Raw genomic sequence first — 21,183 nt, forward strand, 5'->3', positions numbered from 1 at the left:
ATGCCTCCTGTCCCCTCTTTTTGATTTATTTAGGAGATGCTGAGACTGCAGCAAACCTCAAGGCTCCAGCTGTTGTTTCCTTCTGGAGCTGCGTCTTCTCCAAACTGTTTTTTTGGCATCTGGTGTGGCTTTCGGTGATGCAGCTGCGCCACTATCTCTTCATTGGCACTCTCAACCCCATGCTGACACAGCTGGCTGAGGGAGACCCCAACCTTGGTAAGCAGAGTATTGGGAAAGGGGCAGGGAACCATTGGGTGGGGATTAAGAGGTTCTCTTGTTTGCAGAATAATCTCCCTAGTGAGGTTTTGCTGTCACCCTCAGTATTCAGGAGGAATTTTAAAACATTTCTGTCAGCCCACACATTTGATAGCTGAAAAATACTGTTCTTGGGAACCTTTATTTTAATTTTTGACATTTTATTATGTTTTTATATATGTTGGAAGCTGTCCAGAGTGGCTGGGGCAACCCAGCCAGATGGACGGGGTATAAATAATAAAATTATTGTTGTTGTTGTTGTTGGAATTATTAGCTGTGAGGCTATGTGTCTATGTTTTTAAGTGTTTTTATTACTTTCTTTTAAACTATGTTGTATTGATGCTGTTTCTTGCCACCCTGGGCTCCTTTGGGAAAATTTAGCCCCAAATTTAGGATATGTAGATGTCAGGGAACTGCCATCGGAAAGGCAGGAGGTGGAGGGTCTCTCAGAATTCAGGAGAGACTCAGCAGCGGAGGAAGGCACCAGCAGGGGGAGAGAGGAAGGCACCAGCAGGGGGAGAGTGGGAGATCAGAGAGAGAGAGAAACGAAGGAATGGCTCAGGGAGTCTTCCAGCGATAACAGCGGAGAAGTCTCAGGTCCTCCCATAGGTACACCCACTCCTCGCCGGAAACTGTCGCGCCGAGAATCCAGACGACGCGTTTCCGTCAAGGAGCTTTTATGCTGGAGTAGATTCCATAAACGCCCACTGTCGGATTCTGCCAGCGATTGAGGGAGCCACGCTTAAGGGCTCCGCTAAAGACAGAGTCTTGCTAAGCTGAGCAAACTCTGAGGGACTAAGCTTTTACGCAAAGCAGCTCATCATCCCATCACAGTAAGAAACAAACAAAAATATGTGTGTGGAGATGGATAAGAGTTATTGGGTGAGATCCAACTAAGCCATAGCCATAGTAGACCCAGTGAAATCAGTGGGCCTAAGTCTTTTGTTTGCAATGGGTCTATTCTCATTATGGCTAACATTGGGTCTTGCCCTTTGTCTTTCGGTAGGTAGAAGAGTGTAGAAGGCAAAAAACACACTATGAGAGATGTTTTGTAATTGGAATTAATAAATTGAATTATTGTGCACCTAAGGAAGGTTTCCATTGAAACTTGTTGGGCTTTTCTCTGTTTCATTAAAGTTCCATATACAGTATAGCCAACTTAAGTTCTGTCAGACCCATATTTTCCAGGGACGTCCCTGATTTAGAGAAGATGTCCTGGTTTCGGATTTGATCCCAGTGCCCCACTTTTCCTTAGGATGTCCCTATTTTCATTGGAGAAATGTTGGAGGGTATGGAGTTACCCGATCCCCCCCCCAAGTCATCTGAAGGCAATCCTGTATGGAGAAGTTTTTTTAATGTTTAATGTTTATTTTTTATATGTTGGAAGCTGCCCAGAGTGGCTGGGGCAACCCAGTAAGAGGTGTGGGGTATAAATAGTAAAATTATCATTATGGAATGGGATGTCCCTATTTTCATCAGAGAAATGTTGGAGGGTATGTTATGTTTAGAGTAGAGCTCTTGAAATGAATGGACCTAAATTAGTTCTACTCATTCATTGCAATGAGTCTACACTAAATATGACTTAATGGTGGATACAGCCCACATAATTTCAGTACAATTTTGAGGCATGCCTCCATTTTCATGCTCTTGTGTTTGGTGCTGCTGACTCCCTTTTCTCTCACCATGAGAGGAAGGCCATCTTGTCTCAGCAGTGCTCTTGACCTCAAGAAAAAGCTGCTGAAATAGAATTTAAATGGTGTTGTAATGACTTAGCTAAATAGCTGTGCCAGGAGACTGCCCTGGTCTAGGAGTTGAGGGGAAGCCCCTCCTGATGGTGATAGTCTTCCTATTGAGAAAGAAGAGGTAGTTCTTCAAAATATTTTGCTTGGAACTACTGGAGAACTAAGGCCTCCTGACCTTTGATTCCTCCTAGTCTCTTGCCATCATCTAATAATGGGTTACATGTATGAAAATCTTGGCACATATTTGTGCTGACGGAAAGAGGGTTTTGTCATCCTTTTGTCTTAATTCTTTCTGTCAACAGTGAGCAGCTACACCAATGCTTTTGCCTTCACCCAGTTCTGTGGAGTGATCTGTGCCCCCTGGAATGGGCTTATCCTGGACCGTCACAAACGTGGACATAAAAAGGAAGGGAGTTCGCAAGGTACGTCCCATTGTGTGTGTTTTGCTTTCCTCATGAGACTGCCCATCAAGGATATTTGATGCCCCGAGGTCTCCTTTGGTCCTGCTCACCTCTGTCTGTATTCTCTGTTTCCAGGGGTGCCAGATTCCCTGGCGGACCTGCGCTCCTGTGTGCTGTCACTGGTCATCACAGTGCTGCAGTGCGTGGCCTTCTCAATTTGTGCCTCTATTCCGGTGCTGCCTGTGCAGTACGCCACGTTTATCCTGCAGGTTCTGAGCCGCTCCTTCCTCTACGGGGGCAATGCTGCCTTCTTAGCCATTGCGTAAGTAACTGGCCTCTCCGTGAAAAGAGGAAAGTGCAGTTTGGGAGGGATGGATTAGGGGCGGGGGAAAGAGAAAGGGAAGGATGAAAGCAGAAGGAAGTTTTGATACACAGTGAATGGTACTTGGAGCCACTGAGACGAACTGGTAGTAGTGCAGAATAACAATCAATTACAGAAAATTGTTCACTGAAATCCTTTTCCCCTCTCTGCCGACTCCTCTGGTTTTGAATTTTTTAGCAGAAACAGAGGCTGTTCAAGATTCTCCCCACACGCAAGAGGTCTAAAAATATCAATTTATACTAATAATAAATGGCTGCAGTTCTCAGAATCTTGCTTTAGGAGCAGCTTCCACAGTTCATAGCACAATTTATGTCTTCTGGGTTTGTAGAACCCTGCTGAGATACCTTTCTAGAGCTTGTCTCTGTCAGACGCAAGAGACTGGACAAGATGAACTATTTATCTGGCATTTTAATGTTTTGCAGTTATGCTATGATGGCAGCGTATGAGAAGTGACTGTTGCACTTGGCTTAAAATACTAAAGAAAGCAGATATGAGGAAAGGGCTTAGTATGAGTGCTAAATCTGCTGGTTGTTTTCATTTTAAGCTAGTCATTGAGGAGGCAGGCCACATGCTAGCATGGAATTTTCCTTCAATAGATTTAATGAAAAGCCCTTTGTTGCGGTGTGGGTGCAGACCCTCCAAGTGTCCCTATTTTCCAGGGATGTCCCTGATTTAGAGAAGCCGTCCCAGTTTCTGATTTGAAACTGGAATGTCCCACTTTTCCTTACGATTTCCTTTTTTTTATTGGAGAAATGTTGGAGGGTATGGTGTTATCTGACCCCTGAGACGTCTGAAGCCAATCCTGTATAGGGACGCTTTTTTAATGTTTAATGTTTTATTATGTCTTTACATATGTTGGAAGCAGGGGCGTAGGAAGGGGGTGGGTGGGAGCGGACCGCCCCAGGTGCCCTCACTGAGGGGGGGGTGACATTTGGCGCACTGCCCGCAACTCCCAAGCCTATCTTGAGCCATCGGGGTAAGCAGGAGAGCTGCGCCGCTTTGCCAGCGGCATCCCCCCCTTCCCCCTTCGTTTTGACAGCTTGTGGGAGGTTTGGGAGTCACAGATAGGTGGCGCGCCAAATGTTTGTCATGAGTAGCTCGCTCCACCCCCTTTGAGGGCACCATCCGCACCACGCCCCCCTCGGGAGCATGCTCCGCCGCTGGTTGGAAGCTGCCTAGAGTGGCTGGGGCAACCCAGTTAGATGTGTGGGGTACAAATAGTAAAATTATCATTATGGAATGGGACGTCCCTATTTTCATCGGAGAAATGTTGGAGGGTATGTGGATGCCATGAAATAGTGATGCAGATGTCCTGCCCTGTTCCCTGACCATATGAGGGATGCAGGTCTGCTGTCCTTCCTCCTGATGAGGAAGGAAAGGAACACGGAAGTCAAAAAGAATAGAAATAAAAAAATATAAGGATGGGAGGTAGAGAAGCAGCACATGGTGACAAGTCACTGTGAGGAGGATAGTCCGCTTAGACATGCCGTGTCACAATTTCCATGTCCTCCTTCCTCCCCTCCCCCACTCTGTGTCTTGGCAGCTTCCCCTTGGAACACTTTGGGAAACTCTATGGCCTGGTGATGGGGCTCTCAGCCGTGGTGTCTCTCCTGCAATACCCCTGCTTCTCACTCATCAGGGGCCCACTCGACGGGGATCCCTTTTATGTGAGTGTTTTGTGCCCTAATGAGTCTGTTTCACCACGGGACAGTCAGTACCCCAAATGGGGATCTCTACTTCTTTGAGGAACGGTGTTGTATTGCAGAAGGTAGTGAACATGGAGCTAGGAGACCTGACGTACTACTTTGTTGACCAGGCAAAAGGCCAGGCCCCATGTATTGCAATATATATCGGGGCCTGAGTGTGTCCTGCTCTTCAGGGGGAAGTCTATTAGTCCAAGTTGAGTTTAAATGGGCAGGGGACCTGGACAGCAAATTCTGTTGTCCTGGTCTGTTGTCCCAAGTAGGACTAGATATATTGCATTTTTTATTTGAAATAGTCATTTTTTGAACTTGCACGTATAGTTATAATTTAGCATATGGAAATATGCAAGTCTCTGTCCTCATTTGTCCTTTGGGTGGGGAGTGGTGCTGATGGATTTCCTCTCTTTTTTGGTGCGGCATAAGTGGCTGCCATAGGCCTGGCTGATTCAAAGCCTTCATTCTGCATACATTTATATGCTTCTGCCTCTATGCAGAGCAGGCATAGAGACCCAGATAGCTCTCTAGGCTAGGTGCCAGCCTCAGACACTTCACATTTCCTAGAGCCCCCCAGAAAGGAACATTTTTAGAAGCTGCCGTCTGAGTATTAATAGTGCATCTCCCCCCCCCCAGGTGAATATTGGTCTCGTCGTCCTAATGTTTCTGGCTTTGGTCAACCCAGTGATGGTGTGGTTGGAGTGCAAGCGGCGGCAGAATGAACATAACATTGCAGGCTCCCCAGCCTTAACTGCAGGCAAGAAGGAAGGCCTGGAGTCTTCTATCTGAGCCCTTCGCTGTGTGGACTTTGCGAATCTCTCCTATCAAAAGGGAACCTTAAGAAGATTTGAAAAGGGAACTGAGGAAGAAGCCTCCTCTCTCTCTCTGAGCTTCATTCCCAGCAAAATCTGGTCACAGTCCAACACAGTCAGGTGTGCTTAAGTCCCTTGAAACAAATGGATTTAAACATATCTGTGTTGCCAGACCACAGTTTATTGCTCCCTCTCTCCAGAGTGTTATTTTTCTAGGAATCAAACCTATATTGTATCCTCCTACTGTGGGAATTTAGGTTGTATTTCACTTACATTTATTTTGTTTATTAACAGAGCTATATTTTTGTGAATCATACAAACAAGCCAGTATTAGAGCAGGTACCAAGTTAGGATGTTTAATATGTCAGAAAATGCAATTCTTTAAAGTGGAAGTCTTAACGTTTTTGTCTCCCATTAAGTTTTTGAATTAGTTGAAAAACAGTCTACCCTCATTGCTTTGAATTATTAAATAGATATATTTGATATTGGTTTTTAAGAACCAAAGTCCATTACACAGCTTGGGAGATATTCCTTCAAAAAAATTTTTTTTTAAAGTCATGGAATGGAAAAAACCAACACCCTATGCCATTTGAATACTTCAATAAAGCTTGTCTTTTTTATATATGTAAAAAAAATCAATTGTGGAAAGATGCACTAGTTTAAGTCAATTGTGTGGCAGTCAAGAAGTCCAATATTAAATTAAATTCAGAAGGGAACCCAACTGTAATGAAAGTTCATAAATACTGTAGAATAGCAGAAGAATAAGAAACCTGATGTTCAGCATCAATTTCTCTCTTTCTCTCTCTCTCTCTCTTATACACACACACACACACACACACACACACACACACACTGGTGCACAGCGCTTCCCATCACAGATAAACTCTCCTTTCAAGGTACAGCAAGAAAATGTAGTGACTTGTTGGGTAGTATAATTGTATCAATTATAGCACTGACTACAACAGCAGGTTGTGTTGTGTTGCCAGACCCATCCCTTGGGGGTGGGGTCATTTCACCAGCCAACCTTAGAAGGGGCTCTAGCCTCCTCCTTTCTTTGTGGTTCCTGACAGGATGCCTAGGAACCACATGTTCCTCGCCTTGGGTTCCATGGCAGGAAAAAAAATGAGATGCAAATTTAAAGGACTAAACAGATCACCAGTGCTGTCTCAAAATAAGTAAGACACCTGTATAGAGAGGCTTGTGGCAGGAGGGGGAATCTGAATCCAGGGCAGGAGATGGATAGGGCTGATGGACCTGTAGGATTATTGATCTGGAAGCTTATCCTTTTACCACACATTCATACTGTGTTCTTCTGACTTGAATAGCTTCAATGAGACATAAAGCCAATGGTTTGTTGTTGTTTTTTTTAAAAAAGTTAAGCTTGTTGAGACGGCTTATATGCTGCTGGTTCTTTCTATCAAACACATACTGATGTCTATGTTTATATTCAAAGTTTACTTAAGTTGAAGGCTGCATGAAATAGTGATGCTCTTCCTCCCTGCTGAAGAGAGATTTCCAAAGTAGTCTTTCATGCAGCAGTTTTAACACTTCTAGAAGCTTTTACAAAACAAGAACGTTTCCTCAAAAGCCCAGGACTTATCAATTCTGCCAGTCATAGATGCTGGATGGGGGGGGGCTGGGTGCTCAAGCCCCCACATTCCCCATGAGGGGGCCGGGCACCCACAAATTTCTGCACCGGAGCCACGCATGCCACAGGGGAGCATGTGTCTGACGTCAGTATGCCCACTGTGGCGCAGGCCCCCTTGGGCCTACCTGCAGCCATGCTGGGTCCTGTCAGGTCCCCCAGAGGCTGCGACAGGCCCCGTCAGGCCTCCTTCTACCGCATGACATCTTCCACATGCACCAGACACCCACAAATTGGGGCAGAATCCGGGGCGCCTGCTGCCAATAGCAGTTTATTATGACTGCCCGGAAAGAGATTTCTGTTAACCGTAGAACTGTGGCTTTGCTGCTACAGGCAGGTTAACATGGGATGTTTGTGTTTCTGGCTCAAGCACCAGCTAACAGTTCACGAATATTCTCAGTCATTATTCTTTGAGCTGATGCTTGTCTTCTGCAAGCTCATCTACGTATAAGCTTGCACCAGCAACATGGGAAAGTATGCATCATCTCCTCTGTCATCGTGTTGTGCCCTAAGTTAAGGGGACCATTTGTGCCATCTGAAGTCTCTGCCTGTGTTCCTGCCTCTCATAAAGTCAGAAGCTAGTGCCTGTGAGTCAGGCAGCCTGAAGGATTCTAGAATACAAAAGAAAGTGCTGATTCCAGCAGAGCCTACCCCTCTCAAATAGGTGATTAGCAGAGTCAAAGGAGACAGCACCCCACCGACCATTTTTCCATCGCTCTATGTGACAGTCCAATCTGGTACTGAGAGTTGCATGCACAGCCTTGATTATGACATTCAGTGATCAAATGCGAACGACAGTGCATGCATGACAGTTTCCAATCCAGCAGAAGGACACGCATATTGCTCTCATTTGATCAAGCTATGAACCTTCCAAAAGAATTTACATCATAAATCCATGTTACACCTGCCGGATGACCATCCTTTCCTGGGCGGAGTGTTTGCTACCAGTATGAGAAGATGAGCGGATGTTTCCTGGGGGAGGCAAACAGTTGGGGGATGTTCTTCCTGAAAGGGTAGGTCACCTGAGATTGGGGTCAGTGCTTGGCAACAGCGAGGCTGGAGTGGTGGGGAAGCACTTGCCAGTTTTGAATGTGGGGTAGATCGAGCTACAGGTTTAGTGGGCTGAAAGCAGCAGGAGAGGCTCCAGTGGTCCCAGCTGTTGCTTTGGGGAAGTGTCTTAGCTTTATCATAGAGCATCTGAATTGCACGTTGAAGGTTCAGTTTCCAGGTAGGGGGGGGGGGGAAGATTCACATCTGAAAAAATTCAGAAAGCTACTGCAAAGCAATGAAGACAGTAGTGGACTAGATGGAGCAGTGATCTAGCTGGGTATAAGGCAGCTTTTAATGTTCCTTTGGGGAACCTGATGTAGGATTAGGAGCTGTGGTGTCTGCTGCAGGGGCCGACTTTCTTACACTGGACCCTGCTTCTACATTTGAAAATGGAACCAATATTAGACATCGTAAGTCTCTGGCTCTCTCTCATCCAAAGGCTATATTGTCTCCACTGCTCTTGGAGTAGGGAGTACCTATCAGCGTTGTCACAGAATGAAAAACAAACAAACCCACCACTATTTATAGCACACCCATGTTTTCTTGCTTCATAGATTACGCATGCATATTTATTTTTATTCAGAAACTTCCATCACTTTGCCAAAAAGGCCTGGCCATTTGGTAGGTGAAGGAGTGGTCAAAGCTCCCTAACCACCACCCTCTCACGTGACCTTTGTGTTGATCCATGTGACAGTGTTTTAAACTTCTCCATCTCTGCATAAAATACTGTCACATGGATCAACAAAAAGGTCATGTGAGAAAACTTCTCCATCTCTCATAATACTAGAACTCAGCCATCCAGTAAGTTAAATATTGGAAAATTTGGGAGAAACAAAAAGAAGAACTTCTGCATTCTGCACAGTTAAAGTATGACATTTGGTCTCACTAGATGTAATGATGGTACCAAGTTGAATGGCTTTAAAAGAGGGTGAGTGTTATCAATGGCTGCTAGCCATCATGGCTCTGTCCAACATCCACTGGCTGCCCCTGTATTCCTGTTGGTGGAATTCTCAAGTGGGGAGAGGACTGCTGCACACAAGTCCTGCATGTGTGCTTCCCACAGGCATGTGTCTGGCCACTGTGAGACTAGAATGCTGGTCTAGTTGGGACTTTAGGTGTTCTTATGTAATGTCACCACATGGTACAGCTCAGCTCACAAGGTGGAGATGTGATGCTGCTGTCATGCCACCCCATAGTGAATCTGAGATTCATGGGTTCAGTGTGAAAAGCAGTTTTCCACTGATACATTTTCCCGTTCTACTGGAACTCTTAAGAGTTTTTTTTTTTTGGATGATCATCCCACACCCACTTCTAATGCACTGGTGTTGGTGACCCAGGAATCTCCTTTTCTTTAAGTAACACTTTTTGTTGTGGCTATTTTCTCAAGGAAGAGGTGAGAGGGGATATGAGTCTCTGACAAGTTAAGACTCACAAGCTTCCCTGGGAGAGGTGGGCCATGATGTGAAACTGAGAAAAAAACAGAGAGGGGGAGAGAGAGAATTGGGAAGCACACAGTAAACTGAAACCAACCAACCAGTTCCCTCAACCCCAGTGGTGTGATGTGACAGAAGAATCCAAATTGAAGGGCTGTTATGTGGGGCAGCACCCATGACAGCAGAGCAATGTAGGAAATCTGTTAATGTCCTCTTCACATGTCTGTCTGTTAGAGTCCAATTGAGAAGGTGCCTGAATCAGTTGACTGTTTCTCCTCACAACGACGTCCCAGGGTCTGGTTGTTCTGGTAAATGGGGCTTCCAGAAGCGTCTGGATGCAACACTTTCTCTGACACCTGGGTGCGGAGAGAGACAGAAAGCTGTTACCTTTGTAGAGGAATCATTATTATTCCTATTTATTACCTCTATATCATACTTTTCCTCTAAGGAGCTCAAGGTGGCATACATGGTTCTCCCCACAACAAACCAGAGAGGTTAAGTTAGGCCAAGACACAGTGACTTGCCCAAAGTTACCTAATGAGCTTCACTGCCAAGTGGGGATTTGATCCTAAATCTCCTAGGGCCTAGCCCAACACTCTAACCCCTGCTCCACACTAGCTTGCACAATCCTGAACATTTCTTCTCATGCTCTACTCTGCAGACTGTGACTTAGCTCCTTCTGACAGGGCAAGAGCAGGGAAGAAGTGAAGAGGCTGCAGTGTTCTAACTGTGCACCAGCACACTTGCTCATTTACACTGAGTCATGGTTTGGTTCAGTGTTACGTGTGAACAAGGCTGGGGGCGGAGGTAAAAAGGGGAGTAGTTTTCCCCATAGCGAGCAGAGTCTACTATAATTGATCTTCAGCTGGTGGGCCAAGATGCACTGCTAGGTCATCATTTGACATAAGATGGGTTACAACAGCAGCACTGCAACCATAAGAGGCTCCTGGTCTGAAAAGGCTGAGGTCTACTGGCACGGGGGTACTTTTGCTGGCAATTAACTTAACTGTGTACTGTAGAGACCCACCTCTTCAAATTTCTTGGCCTTGTACTGATCTGCTCCCTTCAGGAAGTTGAGGAGAATAATGTCACACAAGACTGTCCCCTGAAGTGAGAAGAGAACAGGTGAGATGGCCTCTCACAGGAGAAGTGGCCAGGCAAAATGGTACAGCAGAAGAAGCAACTCTGGGCATAACTGACTGACTGGTGCATTAATCAACATTTTCAGATTAGAAAAAGCTTCCTGTCCAAAAGGAAGCTCAAATCCTTGATCCTCCGGAGCTTCCTAAAACCCAGCACTTTCCACTCTCATCCCCAGTCGGAGAATCCATACGGACATAAAGAGAGGCTGGTGGATCAGGCCAATGGTCCATGTAGTCCAATATCCTGTTCTCACAGTGGCCAGCCAAATGCCTGTGGGAAGTTTGGACAAGAGCACTCTGGCTGTCCAGAAGGAAATGTAGCTCTTGGGCTGAAAAAGTGTCCACACTGCTCTAGAGAACCTTGTCCTAATCAGGTGTGTGAAGTTCTGAGAACTAAAACCCATGAATGGTGAAATCCAACCAGTTCTTTGGACTAAACAATGAAAGGAGAGAAGACATGACAAAACCTTGGGCAATCCAAAATGCTTACCACCCCAACAGACGTGAAGGCTGCCACTGTGTTGATGAGGGTTGGGATGATGTTGAATTTCCCAGCCTGAGGGAACACAAGACAAAGTTAGCATACCAAAAGCAGTTCTCCTTGAAGAATCAGAGGATTGGAATAAATGTCAGTGAACTATGATACCACCAAAATGGCTCCCCCTCCAGTTGTGAAAGGCGTTCTTGGGCTATTCATGAAAGCAGCTCTACCTTAGCTTGCAGCTCTCTGTAGAAGGGCCACAGTTGTGGATGCCACTGCCATCTTAATCATTCCAGGCTACCATCTTTGCCATAGCCACTGGTGTCACTTTGATGGTCAAGGATCCACAGTTCCACAATAATAATTCAATATGGAATTATTGATTAATTAACATACTACAGAAGAATGGGTAACTAGCAGCATCTGAACACATTTGTGAAAAGATGGGTTTTATTTGTGATGTTTTGAAAGAATAATTTTTGAATGTATGCATATCCTTCAAGATCCTAACGTTGCCACTTCTTATTTACTTTAGAGATTCATTTCTGTTAGCACTGTTTTACTTTATGTTTCGTTGATATAGAATTCATTAAAAACGCCCCCCAAAAGCTGCTCTTCTGATTTCAACTAACTTGGGCTGTGATCCTAACCCCACTTAAGGTAAAGGGACCCCTGACCATTAGGTCCAGTCGCCGATGACTCTAGGGTTGCTGCACTCATCTCGCTTTATTGGCCGAGGGAGCCAGCATACAGCTTCTGGGTCACATGCCCAGCATGACTAAGCCACTTCTGGCGAACCAGAGCAGCACACAGAAATGTTGTTTAACTTCCCGCCAGAGTGGTACCTATTTATCTACTTGCACTTTGACGTGCTTTCGAACTGCTAGTAAATCCCACTGAATCCAATAGTGTTTACTTCTGAATAGACATGGTCAGGACTGCAGCCTCAGTCTGTATCAACCTGATTCCTTTCATTAAAATACTGTAGCTGAAATCCTATAATTGGACACCTGGAAGTACATTCCCTTGAATTTCATGAGGCTCATCAGGATAGAAATGTATAGGATTGTGCTACAAGTACCCTTTGCAAGACATATTGCCTTTGTAAATGCATAAGGACCTGGGCTTTGAACTCCCTGGGCATTAGTTAAGATTTAACTCTCTCCCACCATATACCATAAGGCCTCTGCCTAGCCATTGCTTTCTGTTTGCGCAGTTGCCCTGTGCCACTCACATTCCCGTATACCAGAACATCAAAGCGAATGCCAAAGGCTTTCATGAGGGTGCGGAACTCTGTCCCATTCTCTTGCTTGTAGTATTTGGCATATCTGTGGGCGAGGGAAAGGGACACACACAAGTCCATGGGTCTGTTTAGGCCGACAGCAAACACATGATTGCATGTACATACACATCCATGCAAGATAAACATAACGGTGAGGTGCCATTGGATGGTTGTAACAGTAGAAGAGGAGAGTCGGAAGGTTGTGAACCTGCAATAGAATGCTTGCCAGCGAGCAGCTAGAAGGCACTAAGGCTGTTACTTGCAAACTGTGGGTAGTATCCAACAGAGCCATCCTGTTCACACAAGGACTTCCCTTCCCTCTCCACTTCCCATGTGCTCTAGAAGGTTAAGGGGACAGAATGGGTGGGTGTACAGGGAGAGGGAGAAGTTCTGTTGCACAAGCAAAATCGGCAACTTCATTGGATAGAACCCTGAGTGCCTCAACACACCAGTACTTAGTTACAAAACTTCCTATCACACCATGAGAAATAAATGAAACAATTAAAGGTGCTGGGACCCCAAAATACACAGGAAGCTGTTTCAAAATGAGCTAGACCAATAATTCGCTAGCTCAATACCTTCTACTCCATTGGTCTGCTGGGGTGTGTCAGGAAACACTGCTATCTCACAGCCTGATCTAAGATGGGCTGCAACAGTGGCACAACTATCATACAAAATATGTGGTAAAAAGGATATGAAATGGGTGTCAAATGCAAGTCTGGGTTAAAGGTGGGTCCCAGGTCTCAAAATATTGATGACTGTTGGTCTATTCTGACTGACAGAAGCGATTCAAATTCTCAAACAGATTTTTCTTTCTTTCACCTATCTGATAATTCACCTAGAAATAGCAAGGGCTGAACCAGGCACCTTCTGCATGCAAATTGTACCCTCTGCTACTGAACTGCCATTCTTCCCCTTTGTTCTCTGTGTGTGGCTGGCAGAGTAAGGACACCTGCATTTATGTACAGAGCAGATGTGTCTTATGTGTGAGACGAGTTCTGCAGCTGAAAAGTCATATATAATGAGGGCTGCCTCTGGTGTATCTGCACAGGGGGAAAAGCAGGTGGAAGATGTGTGGGTGGGCGCGAAGGTGCACAGGACAGCATGTTCACAAGCCACAGCAAGGGTGAGAATGTGGGGAGGAATCTTAATTTACAAAGTCATTGCAACAGGGGAAGGGATTCCGAGTATTGGTTTTGATTGAGGGCTGAGAAGCTGTGCACTTACCTGAAATTGTATCCATTAGAGACTTTGTTCTTCTCAGAGACACCATCAAGCCGGTTGAATGAATAGCTGGGGACGCAGCGATCCCAAGAATGGTCCAGGTCACACACCCATCCGATCTTGATCCCTATTATCCCACCCTGTGCGGAAAAACACACCCTCAGGCAAAATCTCCCTACAAGCTGAGCAGGGAGTTTCTGGCCACTAAGCAGGGACAAGGAACTTCATAGACACAGAGCCAGTTCTAAAGGCATGTGGCCCAAGATCACATCATACTAATTAAATTACGTTTTTGTGGTCTTTACTTATTTTATTGTGCAAATTAGGGTCACTAAAATACAGTGGTACATCGATTTCCAAACGTCTTTGTTGACAAACATTTCAGTTTTCTAATGCACCTTGGAAGTCGAACATGCCATGCGGCTTCTGTACTGAGTTTTCCATACTGTGTTTTCTGTATTAAGGCTTCCGTATTGCGTTTTGGGTTTTCGAACGTTTCAGAACTCGAACGGTCTTCCGGAACATTTTACGTTCAAAAACCGAGGTACCACTGTATAGTACAAGGATGGGTTTCCCCCACCACCATCTTTTTAATTCATGCTTACACATGGTGTGAGGGGTTCTAATCCTGGCTACCAATGGATTGTGAATGAGTGGTAGCTATTCTGGATCCATTAGGATGATAGGAATCTGCTTTACACAGAGACAGAGACCATCAGTAATGGAATTGAGACAGCTTGTAACTGTAAGTGTGAAGGTTTGCCTGTTATGGTCACACACAGACCCTTGTTGAGGAAAAGTAGCAAATGATTTTATTATGGGAAGCACATAACTTGGGTAGGGTAGAGGTTCTAGTTTTAAGCTAACTAGGCTGGAGAAATAATATGCTTGCTTCTTTTGTTGACCTCTCATCTCAAGGTCCAAAAGAGGAGAGGGAGAGGGAGGCGAAAGTTAGAGAGGATGCAGCTTAAGGATATCAGTCTTAATACCAAAAGATAGAGAAGTCAGCGTAGAGATCAAAGGTACAGAGCTAGAGTAAACAACCTCCAGATTCCTACACTATCTGTTCTAACTCCCTCTTTCTGTAAGCTGAGTTGCACCCAAGCTTCCAGAAAGTGGTCCATGAAGTTCAATATTGTCCACACTGAGTGGCAGCAGCTCTCCAGGATTTCAGAGCTGTATTTGGAGGGGCTGAGAAGTGACATCTTCAAAGTACAGGGGTGTAATCTTATGAACATCACCATAAAGTTATCCACCCTAACCCCATGCCTGTGGTCCCTGCTATCTCTGTTTGCAAATGCTTTCATCCTGGTACCACTGTTGCACCATTTATTTCAATGGTTGTGATGTACATTTATATCCCTGCTCTGATCTCTAAGGAGATCAGAGCTGTACTTTAGAATTTCAGCAACCTTACAAGGTAGGACAGACTGTGTATCAGTGAGTTTGCAAGGCCACTGAGAAAGCATCACAGCTGAGGGGGAGATTCAGGTCAGAAACTAGGCTTCCAATGCTCAAAACTGCAATCCTGGCCATTACCCCACAGCAGCCACAGAGCACCCATCCTAGTGTTTCGTATTGGCAGCAGTAATACTCACTGTGTCAGCCAATTGGGCAAAGTCTTGCCCAGCAAATTTCACTATATCCCCAAGGCGCAGGATGGGGCAGAATGGTTGCTCCACCGGGTTGAAGCGGCATCTCTTGATATCTTCAGCTGTGAGGTTGGGTAGGAGGTTTCCCCTGGGAAGGAGGCAAAGCAAGTCAGACTGAGACGAGAACTGCTGAGCCCCAAATGAAGAGAGTGGGGAAAGTCAGAGGCAAGAAAAGTCAGGGCTTTGTGGCACAATGCAACTCAGACTGAGGAGCCTGCCCTACTGATCCCTTCACCTAGAAGTAACAGCCATCACAGGGTGAAAGAGACCGGCCAGAAGAATTGCAACGTTTGCTAGGGGATGTGTGAGCTGCTCTCTGAACCTTCCCAGTCTACTTCTGCGGTACAACTTGCTTAACAATGAAACAGCGAGCCCTGACTCTCCCCAGTGGCCAAGGGGAATGCAGAGTCAATATGGACTGCTTTGAGGTTTCACCTTACAATCAATAAATGCTAAATATATAAATTTTATGAAATAAAAAAAATAAAAATAACTTGCTTGGAGACACTATGAGGGAGAGAGGTCATTATAGGGGTCTCTCTCTCTCTCTCTCTCTCTCTCTCTCTCTCTCTCTCTCTCTCCACAGATGCTTGCTGGCACAATTCACATTCTTACTGTTTGCAAAAAAACCCCCCAAACCTGAATCTCTAGAGAGGAAAGAATAATACTGGTGTGGAAGAACCTGCTTTGCTGACATGCAACCTGCACCCACTACACTGCACATTAGCCATGCCCTCCAGGTGTTTCAGACTACAATTCCCATCACCTGGTGGCCACCAGATTTGGGAATCTGCATCAGACTGTGCTTGACAGAGATGACATACTCAACCAAATGCCATCCAGTGGCTATGGCTATGCTGCAGATAAGGAACTGGTGTTGTTGGGATACAGTTCCCATCATTTCTGACTACTGGGCATGCTGACTGGGGCTGATGGGAGCTGGAGTCCAAGAGTATTGGTGGGGGTGGGAGGAGAGCCGCACAGTTCCCTGTCCCTGCCCTATGCTGCAGACTGGTTTGATGGCCCAGGAGGCCTGTTGCAGCCCAGCCACTGTCAGTCTGTGCCACCACTTCCCACCCTTTGCACGGAGCCCTCCTGCAACTGCCAGAGAACACAATTCCAGCGGGATGAGGAAAACCTCTGGCCAAGGGAAATTTCCAGAGGGCAGCTTTCAGACCAAGTGTATCGGGAGCCACATTCCTGAATGCCATCCCCACTCAGGTTTATAAGCTGGAGCCCCTTTACTCACTTTTCAAAATTGAACAGGGGGAAACGGATGCTGTTCTTAATGAAGAGGGTGAAGTTTTCTGCTTCTAGCATGACAGGTCTGCAGGGAGAAAAGTAAAGGACATTGATTATTTGGAACAGGGCAGAGTACTCCAGGGCTGGCCCAGCCATTAGGCAAAGTGAGGGGACTGCCTCAAGTGGCAAATGTCTCCTGGCTATTCCTCCTAAGCCCTGCTAGCCATTTCCCTCTGTGCTTTCGGTGGGGCGTATCTTGACCTCTTGAAGAAGATTGCTGACTCAGATGTGGTGAAGGATATGACCACATCACCACCTTTTAATCAAATGAAATAATCAGGTGAAATAAGATGAAATAACTCCTTCCTTGGAGGTTTTTAAGCAGAGATTGGGTGGCCAGCTGTCACGGATGCTTGAGCTGAGTTTCCCCGCATTGCAGGGAGTTGGACCAGATGACCCTTGGGACTCCTTCCAAATCTACAAGTCTATGATTCCATGATCTCTGATAGTGGCAATATAGTTCATGTTGAAGTTTCAGGTTTCCGTGCAAGATTATTTTTTTTTAAATTGCCGTATATGGGGGATTTCCTCATTTTAAATCAGGAACAAGCCTATACTTGTCTGTGAGGCACTAAGACATTTCATGCATCCACCAGTTGGGACCTGGTTATGATGCTCAAGTCACCTGAAGCTGGAAGTCTTAAGAAGGCACTGGATCAGTACTGGGATAACTGTCAAAGAACCATCCTGTACTTCCAGGTCAGATTAAAATGAATGGAAAAGCTAAGCTACCACCTACGCAAGGACATTTTTGGCCTCAAGAAATATTTGACTACAGACAAGAGTTGGCGGGTCTGCTGGGCATTATTTGACTAGTCAGTTGACTAGGGCGCCAGCTCTGATTGAAGGTTCACAGTGGGGTGAATGTTCCTTCTCTTTGAAATAATCATGGTCCAAGCACTTACACGTTTACATTGTCCACCTCTGCTGGGCACCAACCCTGGATCTGACAGGTCTGGAAAGTGGAATTGTAATTAACACATCGGCCCGTCAGGATCCCTGCAGAAGGAAACACTCCATCAGGAAAATGTCATGGTAAAAAAAAGCAAAGCTCAGCATGTCAGGAAGCCATGCCTTCATTTAAAGACTACTTGAGAATTTGTAGTTCACCTCAAATAGCAAAACTGGATCGAACTCTCCAGCTCATTATAAGGGGTCCATTGCAGTCTCCATGCTCTCCTCATAATAATAATAATAATAATAATAATTTATTATTTGTACCCCGCCCATCTGGCTGGGTTTCCCCAGCCACTCTGGGCGGCTTCCAACAGAGATGAAAAATACACTAAAATGTCACATATTAAAAACTTCCCTGAACAGGGCTGCCTTCAGATGTTTTCTGAATGTTAGGTAGTTGTCCATCGCCTTGACATCCGATGGGAGGGCATTCCACAGGGCGGGCGCCACCACCGAGAAGGCCCTCTGCCTGGTTCCCTGCAACTTGGCCTCTCGCAGTGAGGGAACCGCCAGAAGGCCCTCGGAGCTGGACCTCAGTGTCCGGGCAGACCGATGGGGGAGGAGACGCTCCTTCAGATATACTGGACCGAGGCCATTTAGGGCTTTAAAGGTCAGCACCAACACTTTGAATTGTGCTCGGAAACGTACTGGGAGCCAATGTAGGTCTTTCAAGCCCGGTGTTATATGGTCTCGGCGGCCACTCCCAGTCACCAGTCTAGCTGCCGCATTCTGGATTAGTTGTAGTTTCCGGGTCACCTTCAAAGGTAGCCCCACGTAGAGCGCATTGCAGTAGTCCAAGTGGGAGATAACCAGAGCATGTACCACTCTGGCGAGACAGTCTGCAGGCAGATAGGGTCTCAGCCTACGTACCAGATGGAGCTGGTAAACAGCTGCCCTGGATACAGATTTGACCTGTGCCTCCATGGACAGCTGTGAGTCCAAAATGACTCCCAGGCTGCGCACCTGGTCCTTCAGGGGCACAGTTACCCCATTCAGGACCAGGGAATCCTCCACACCTGCCCGCCTCCTGTCCCCCAAAAACAGTACTTCTGTCTTGTCAGGATTCAACCTCAATCTGTTAGCCGCCATCCATCCTCCAACCGCTTCCAGACACTCACACAGGACCTTTACCGCCTTCACTGGTTCTGATTTAAAAGAGAGGTAGAGCTGGGTATCATCTGCATACTGATGAACACCCAGCCCAAACCTCCTGATGATCCCTCCCAGCGGCTGCATGTAGATGTTGAAAAGCATGGGGGAGAGGACAGAACCCTGAGGTACCCCACAAGTGAGAGCCCAGGGGTCTGAACACTCATCCCCCACCACCACTTTCTGAACACGGCCCAGGAGGAAGGAGCGGAACCACTGTATGACAGTGCCCCCAGCTCCCAGCCCCTCAAGACGGTCCAGAAGGATGTCATGGTCGATGGTATCAAACGCCACTGAGAGATCCAGCAGAACTAGGAAACAGCTCTCACCTTTGTCCCTAGCCCGCCGGAGATCATCAACCAGCGCGACCAAGGCAGTTTCAGTCCCATGGTGAGGCCTGAATCCCGACTGGAAGGGATCCTCAGCAGCCACCCAACCACCCGCCTTTTGATCAAGCACATCCAATCCACTGTGGGGCAATCCATGACTGCCTCAACCTGGCTGAACCCCAGGTCAACCTGAACTGGCCTGATTTGGTTTGGGAGCTGATTCAGCTAGAGCCTGCGGACAGTCTTAATCAAAATAATCTCTAAAGCCACATTATTCTTTTTAAACCACAATTTTTCCTGTGCTGGATGCCTGTCTTGTTTCAACACAACTCAAGAACGTATGGTGGGAAAAATAAGTTCCACACATTCCAACTATTTATCCTTCCTGTCATCCCAGAAATTGTTCTAAAAATAAAATTCTGTACAGAGCAATCCAAGTACCAACCAGCCCCTGCTTGGCTCCCCCCCCCCCCGGACTGTCACAACATCATTCATGTGCCCTCAGACCATTGGGTATGAAAAAAAGTAGGTCAATGGTGTATAGATCATTCTGCCAACGATGAGCCAAAGCCAATACATTTCACAGTGACAATGAAAGGTAAAGACAAGCCTTTCATTTATACATTGTTCCTTCCTTGTCTGTTGTCCGTTGCTTACCTGCTCCTGTGGCGGTGGGGACGGGCTTCTTGCAGTCTTTGTCCCCCATGCACTTGTACCCCGGCTATTTATGAAACAGGAAAGAGAAGAGATGGGCAGAGAGAATAAACCTCTAATGTTTCCAATATTAGTTCCCAGTTACCTTGTCCCCCTGTTCTGAAATGCTCAGACTCCTGAGGGAGCTAAGAATATCTTAGCTCCCGATCCTCACCCTGTCTCATTCACAATCAGTCCTTAAATTTCTTTTTTGGAGGGAAGGAGCCCATTAATAAAATCCATGAACTCTACCCCGCCCCTTTCTCTGCCGCCAATGTAGCCAATTAGTGTGAGCAGTTCTGAGCTAGACGGTGAAGGCAGCTTTTTATACTCCAAAATGAACAGGCCAGTGCGGAACGTCAGAGCTGCCACCAGCAAGAACACCAGACTGGCTGTGCCCATGTTGCTGCCACTGTGCCCCAGCACACCCGCTTCAAGCAAGCTACACCACACTGACAGCTTCTGCTGCAAAGCTTCCTCTGCCACCAGGATAGTCTTCTCAAAGGAATAGCTAAGGAGGGGAGCACAAAAGGCTAAGCTCCTTTTTGTCTAGAGCACAGAAGACATGGCAGGAGAAACCACAGCCCCAGGCCACCTCCCTTCACCCTCTCTTGCCTGACCTGCTTACATCAGGGCAGACGCCTTGGAACTGGTTCTTCGTCACAATGAGTTTGGTGATGATCACAAAGACCGATGTTCCCTAGGAGCAGGTGGGAGCAGGGTGGGAAAGGAGGGAAAAGTTCATGTTGTCGCGAGGAAGGGCACAGAGACAGAAGAATGGTGAACAAATGAGTTACTGCGGTCACAGATCAAGAAAATAAAATGCAAAATTAAACCCAAACGACAAGTTGAAGAAGAGTATGCCAAGTGAAGCAATGGGTGGGAAAGAATCAGAGAACATCCAGGCAAGGATCAAAGCACAGACTAAGAGACGGGGACAAGCAAACACTTTTTTATGAGCCTGCCTGTCCACATCGACCAATGTTAGTCAGCTGTAACCAACTCTCAATAAGTTTGCAAAAATTCACCATACCAGAACTGTGACTATTTTTGCAATGAATTAGAATTTTAAAAATAAGACCCTGAGGCAACGAATTGGAAAGGAGATGCAATTGTGCATATATTTTTTTAAAACAACAACACTTTTCTTTTTCTTTTTTTAAAAAATCCTCCCTCTCCCTTCCTTGAACACTCACTCAAGCTTTTCCACCACTGGGGAGGAAAAGGTTTTGGGGGGTACCCTTCCTTCCCAGGGAAAAAAGTTACTGGGGAGGATTTTTTTCATCAGAAAGGGTTAACCTTTAATGCTGTATTGTTTTTAACACTTGGCTGGAAGCCGCCCAGAGTGGCTGGGGAAGCTCAGCCAGATGGGCGGGGTATAAATAATAAATTATTATTATTATTATTATTATTATTATTATTATTATTATTATTAACATTAACCCCTCCCTTTTCTCTGGCTGTTCTTCTGCAGCTACTCAGCCACATGCACAGTCACTTTTGCATTTAACATTTGAAAGGGAACTTGTGCAGAGAACCTGCATCCTGTACACCA

The 21,183-nt window shown here is 46.0% G+C and overlaps 2 protein-coding genes across 20 annotated transcripts in view; one reads left to right on the forward strand and one right to left on the reverse strand.

Moving 5' to 3' along the window:
• SLC43A3 (solute carrier family 43 member 3) overlaps window positions 1-6,680 on the forward strand; it is a 45,441-nt gene extending 38,761 nt beyond the window's left edge. For all 12 annotated transcript variants that reach the window (XM_079973289.1, XM_079973295.1, XM_079973296.1 and 9 more), the window contains 5 exons: window positions 34-216; window positions 2,300-2,419; window positions 2,534-2,720; window positions 4,324-4,447; window positions 5,114-6,680. In XM_079973289.1, the coding sequence (XP_079829415.1) occupies window positions 34-216; window positions 2,300-2,419; window positions 2,534-2,720; window positions 4,324-4,447; window positions 5,114-5,266 (767 nt within the window). In that variant the 3' untranslated portion in view covers window positions 5,267-6,680. The remainder of the gene's footprint in view (window positions 1-33; window positions 217-2,299; window positions 2,420-2,533; window positions 2,721-4,323; window positions 4,448-5,113) is intronic.
• A 2,660-nt stretch (window positions 6,681-9,340) lies between these two features.
• Window positions 9,341-21,183, reverse strand: part of P2RX3 (purinergic receptor P2X 3) — a 31,350-nt gene continuing 19,507 nt past the window's right edge. For all 8 annotated transcript variants that reach the window (XM_079973460.1, XM_079973463.1, XM_079973459.1 and 5 more), the window contains 10 exons: window positions 20,257-20,328; window positions 19,593-19,656; window positions 17,406-17,499; window positions 16,448-16,525; window positions 15,145-15,286; window positions 13,550-13,686; window positions 12,275-12,368; window positions 11,050-11,115; window positions 10,445-10,522; window positions 9,341-9,773 (listed from right to left, as the gene is read on the reverse strand). In XM_079973460.1, the coding sequence (XP_079829586.1) occupies window positions 9,648-9,773; window positions 10,445-10,522; window positions 11,050-11,115; window positions 12,275-12,368; window positions 13,550-13,686; window positions 15,145-15,286; window positions 16,448-16,525; window positions 17,406-17,499; window positions 19,593-19,656; window positions 20,257-20,328 (951 nt within the window). In that variant the 3' untranslated portion in view covers window positions 9,341-9,647. The remainder of the gene's footprint in view (window positions 9,774-10,444; window positions 10,523-11,049; window positions 11,116-12,274; window positions 12,369-13,549; window positions 13,687-15,144; window positions 15,287-16,447; window positions 16,526-17,405; window positions 17,500-19,592; window positions 19,657-20,256; window positions 20,329-21,183) is intronic.

Source organism: Podarcis cretensis, assembly GCF_951804945.1.
Source record: "Podarcis cretensis genome assembly, chromosome: 1".
Classification (NCBI taxonomy): Eukaryota; Metazoa; Chordata; class Lepidosauria; order Squamata; family Lacertidae; genus Podarcis; species Podarcis cretensis.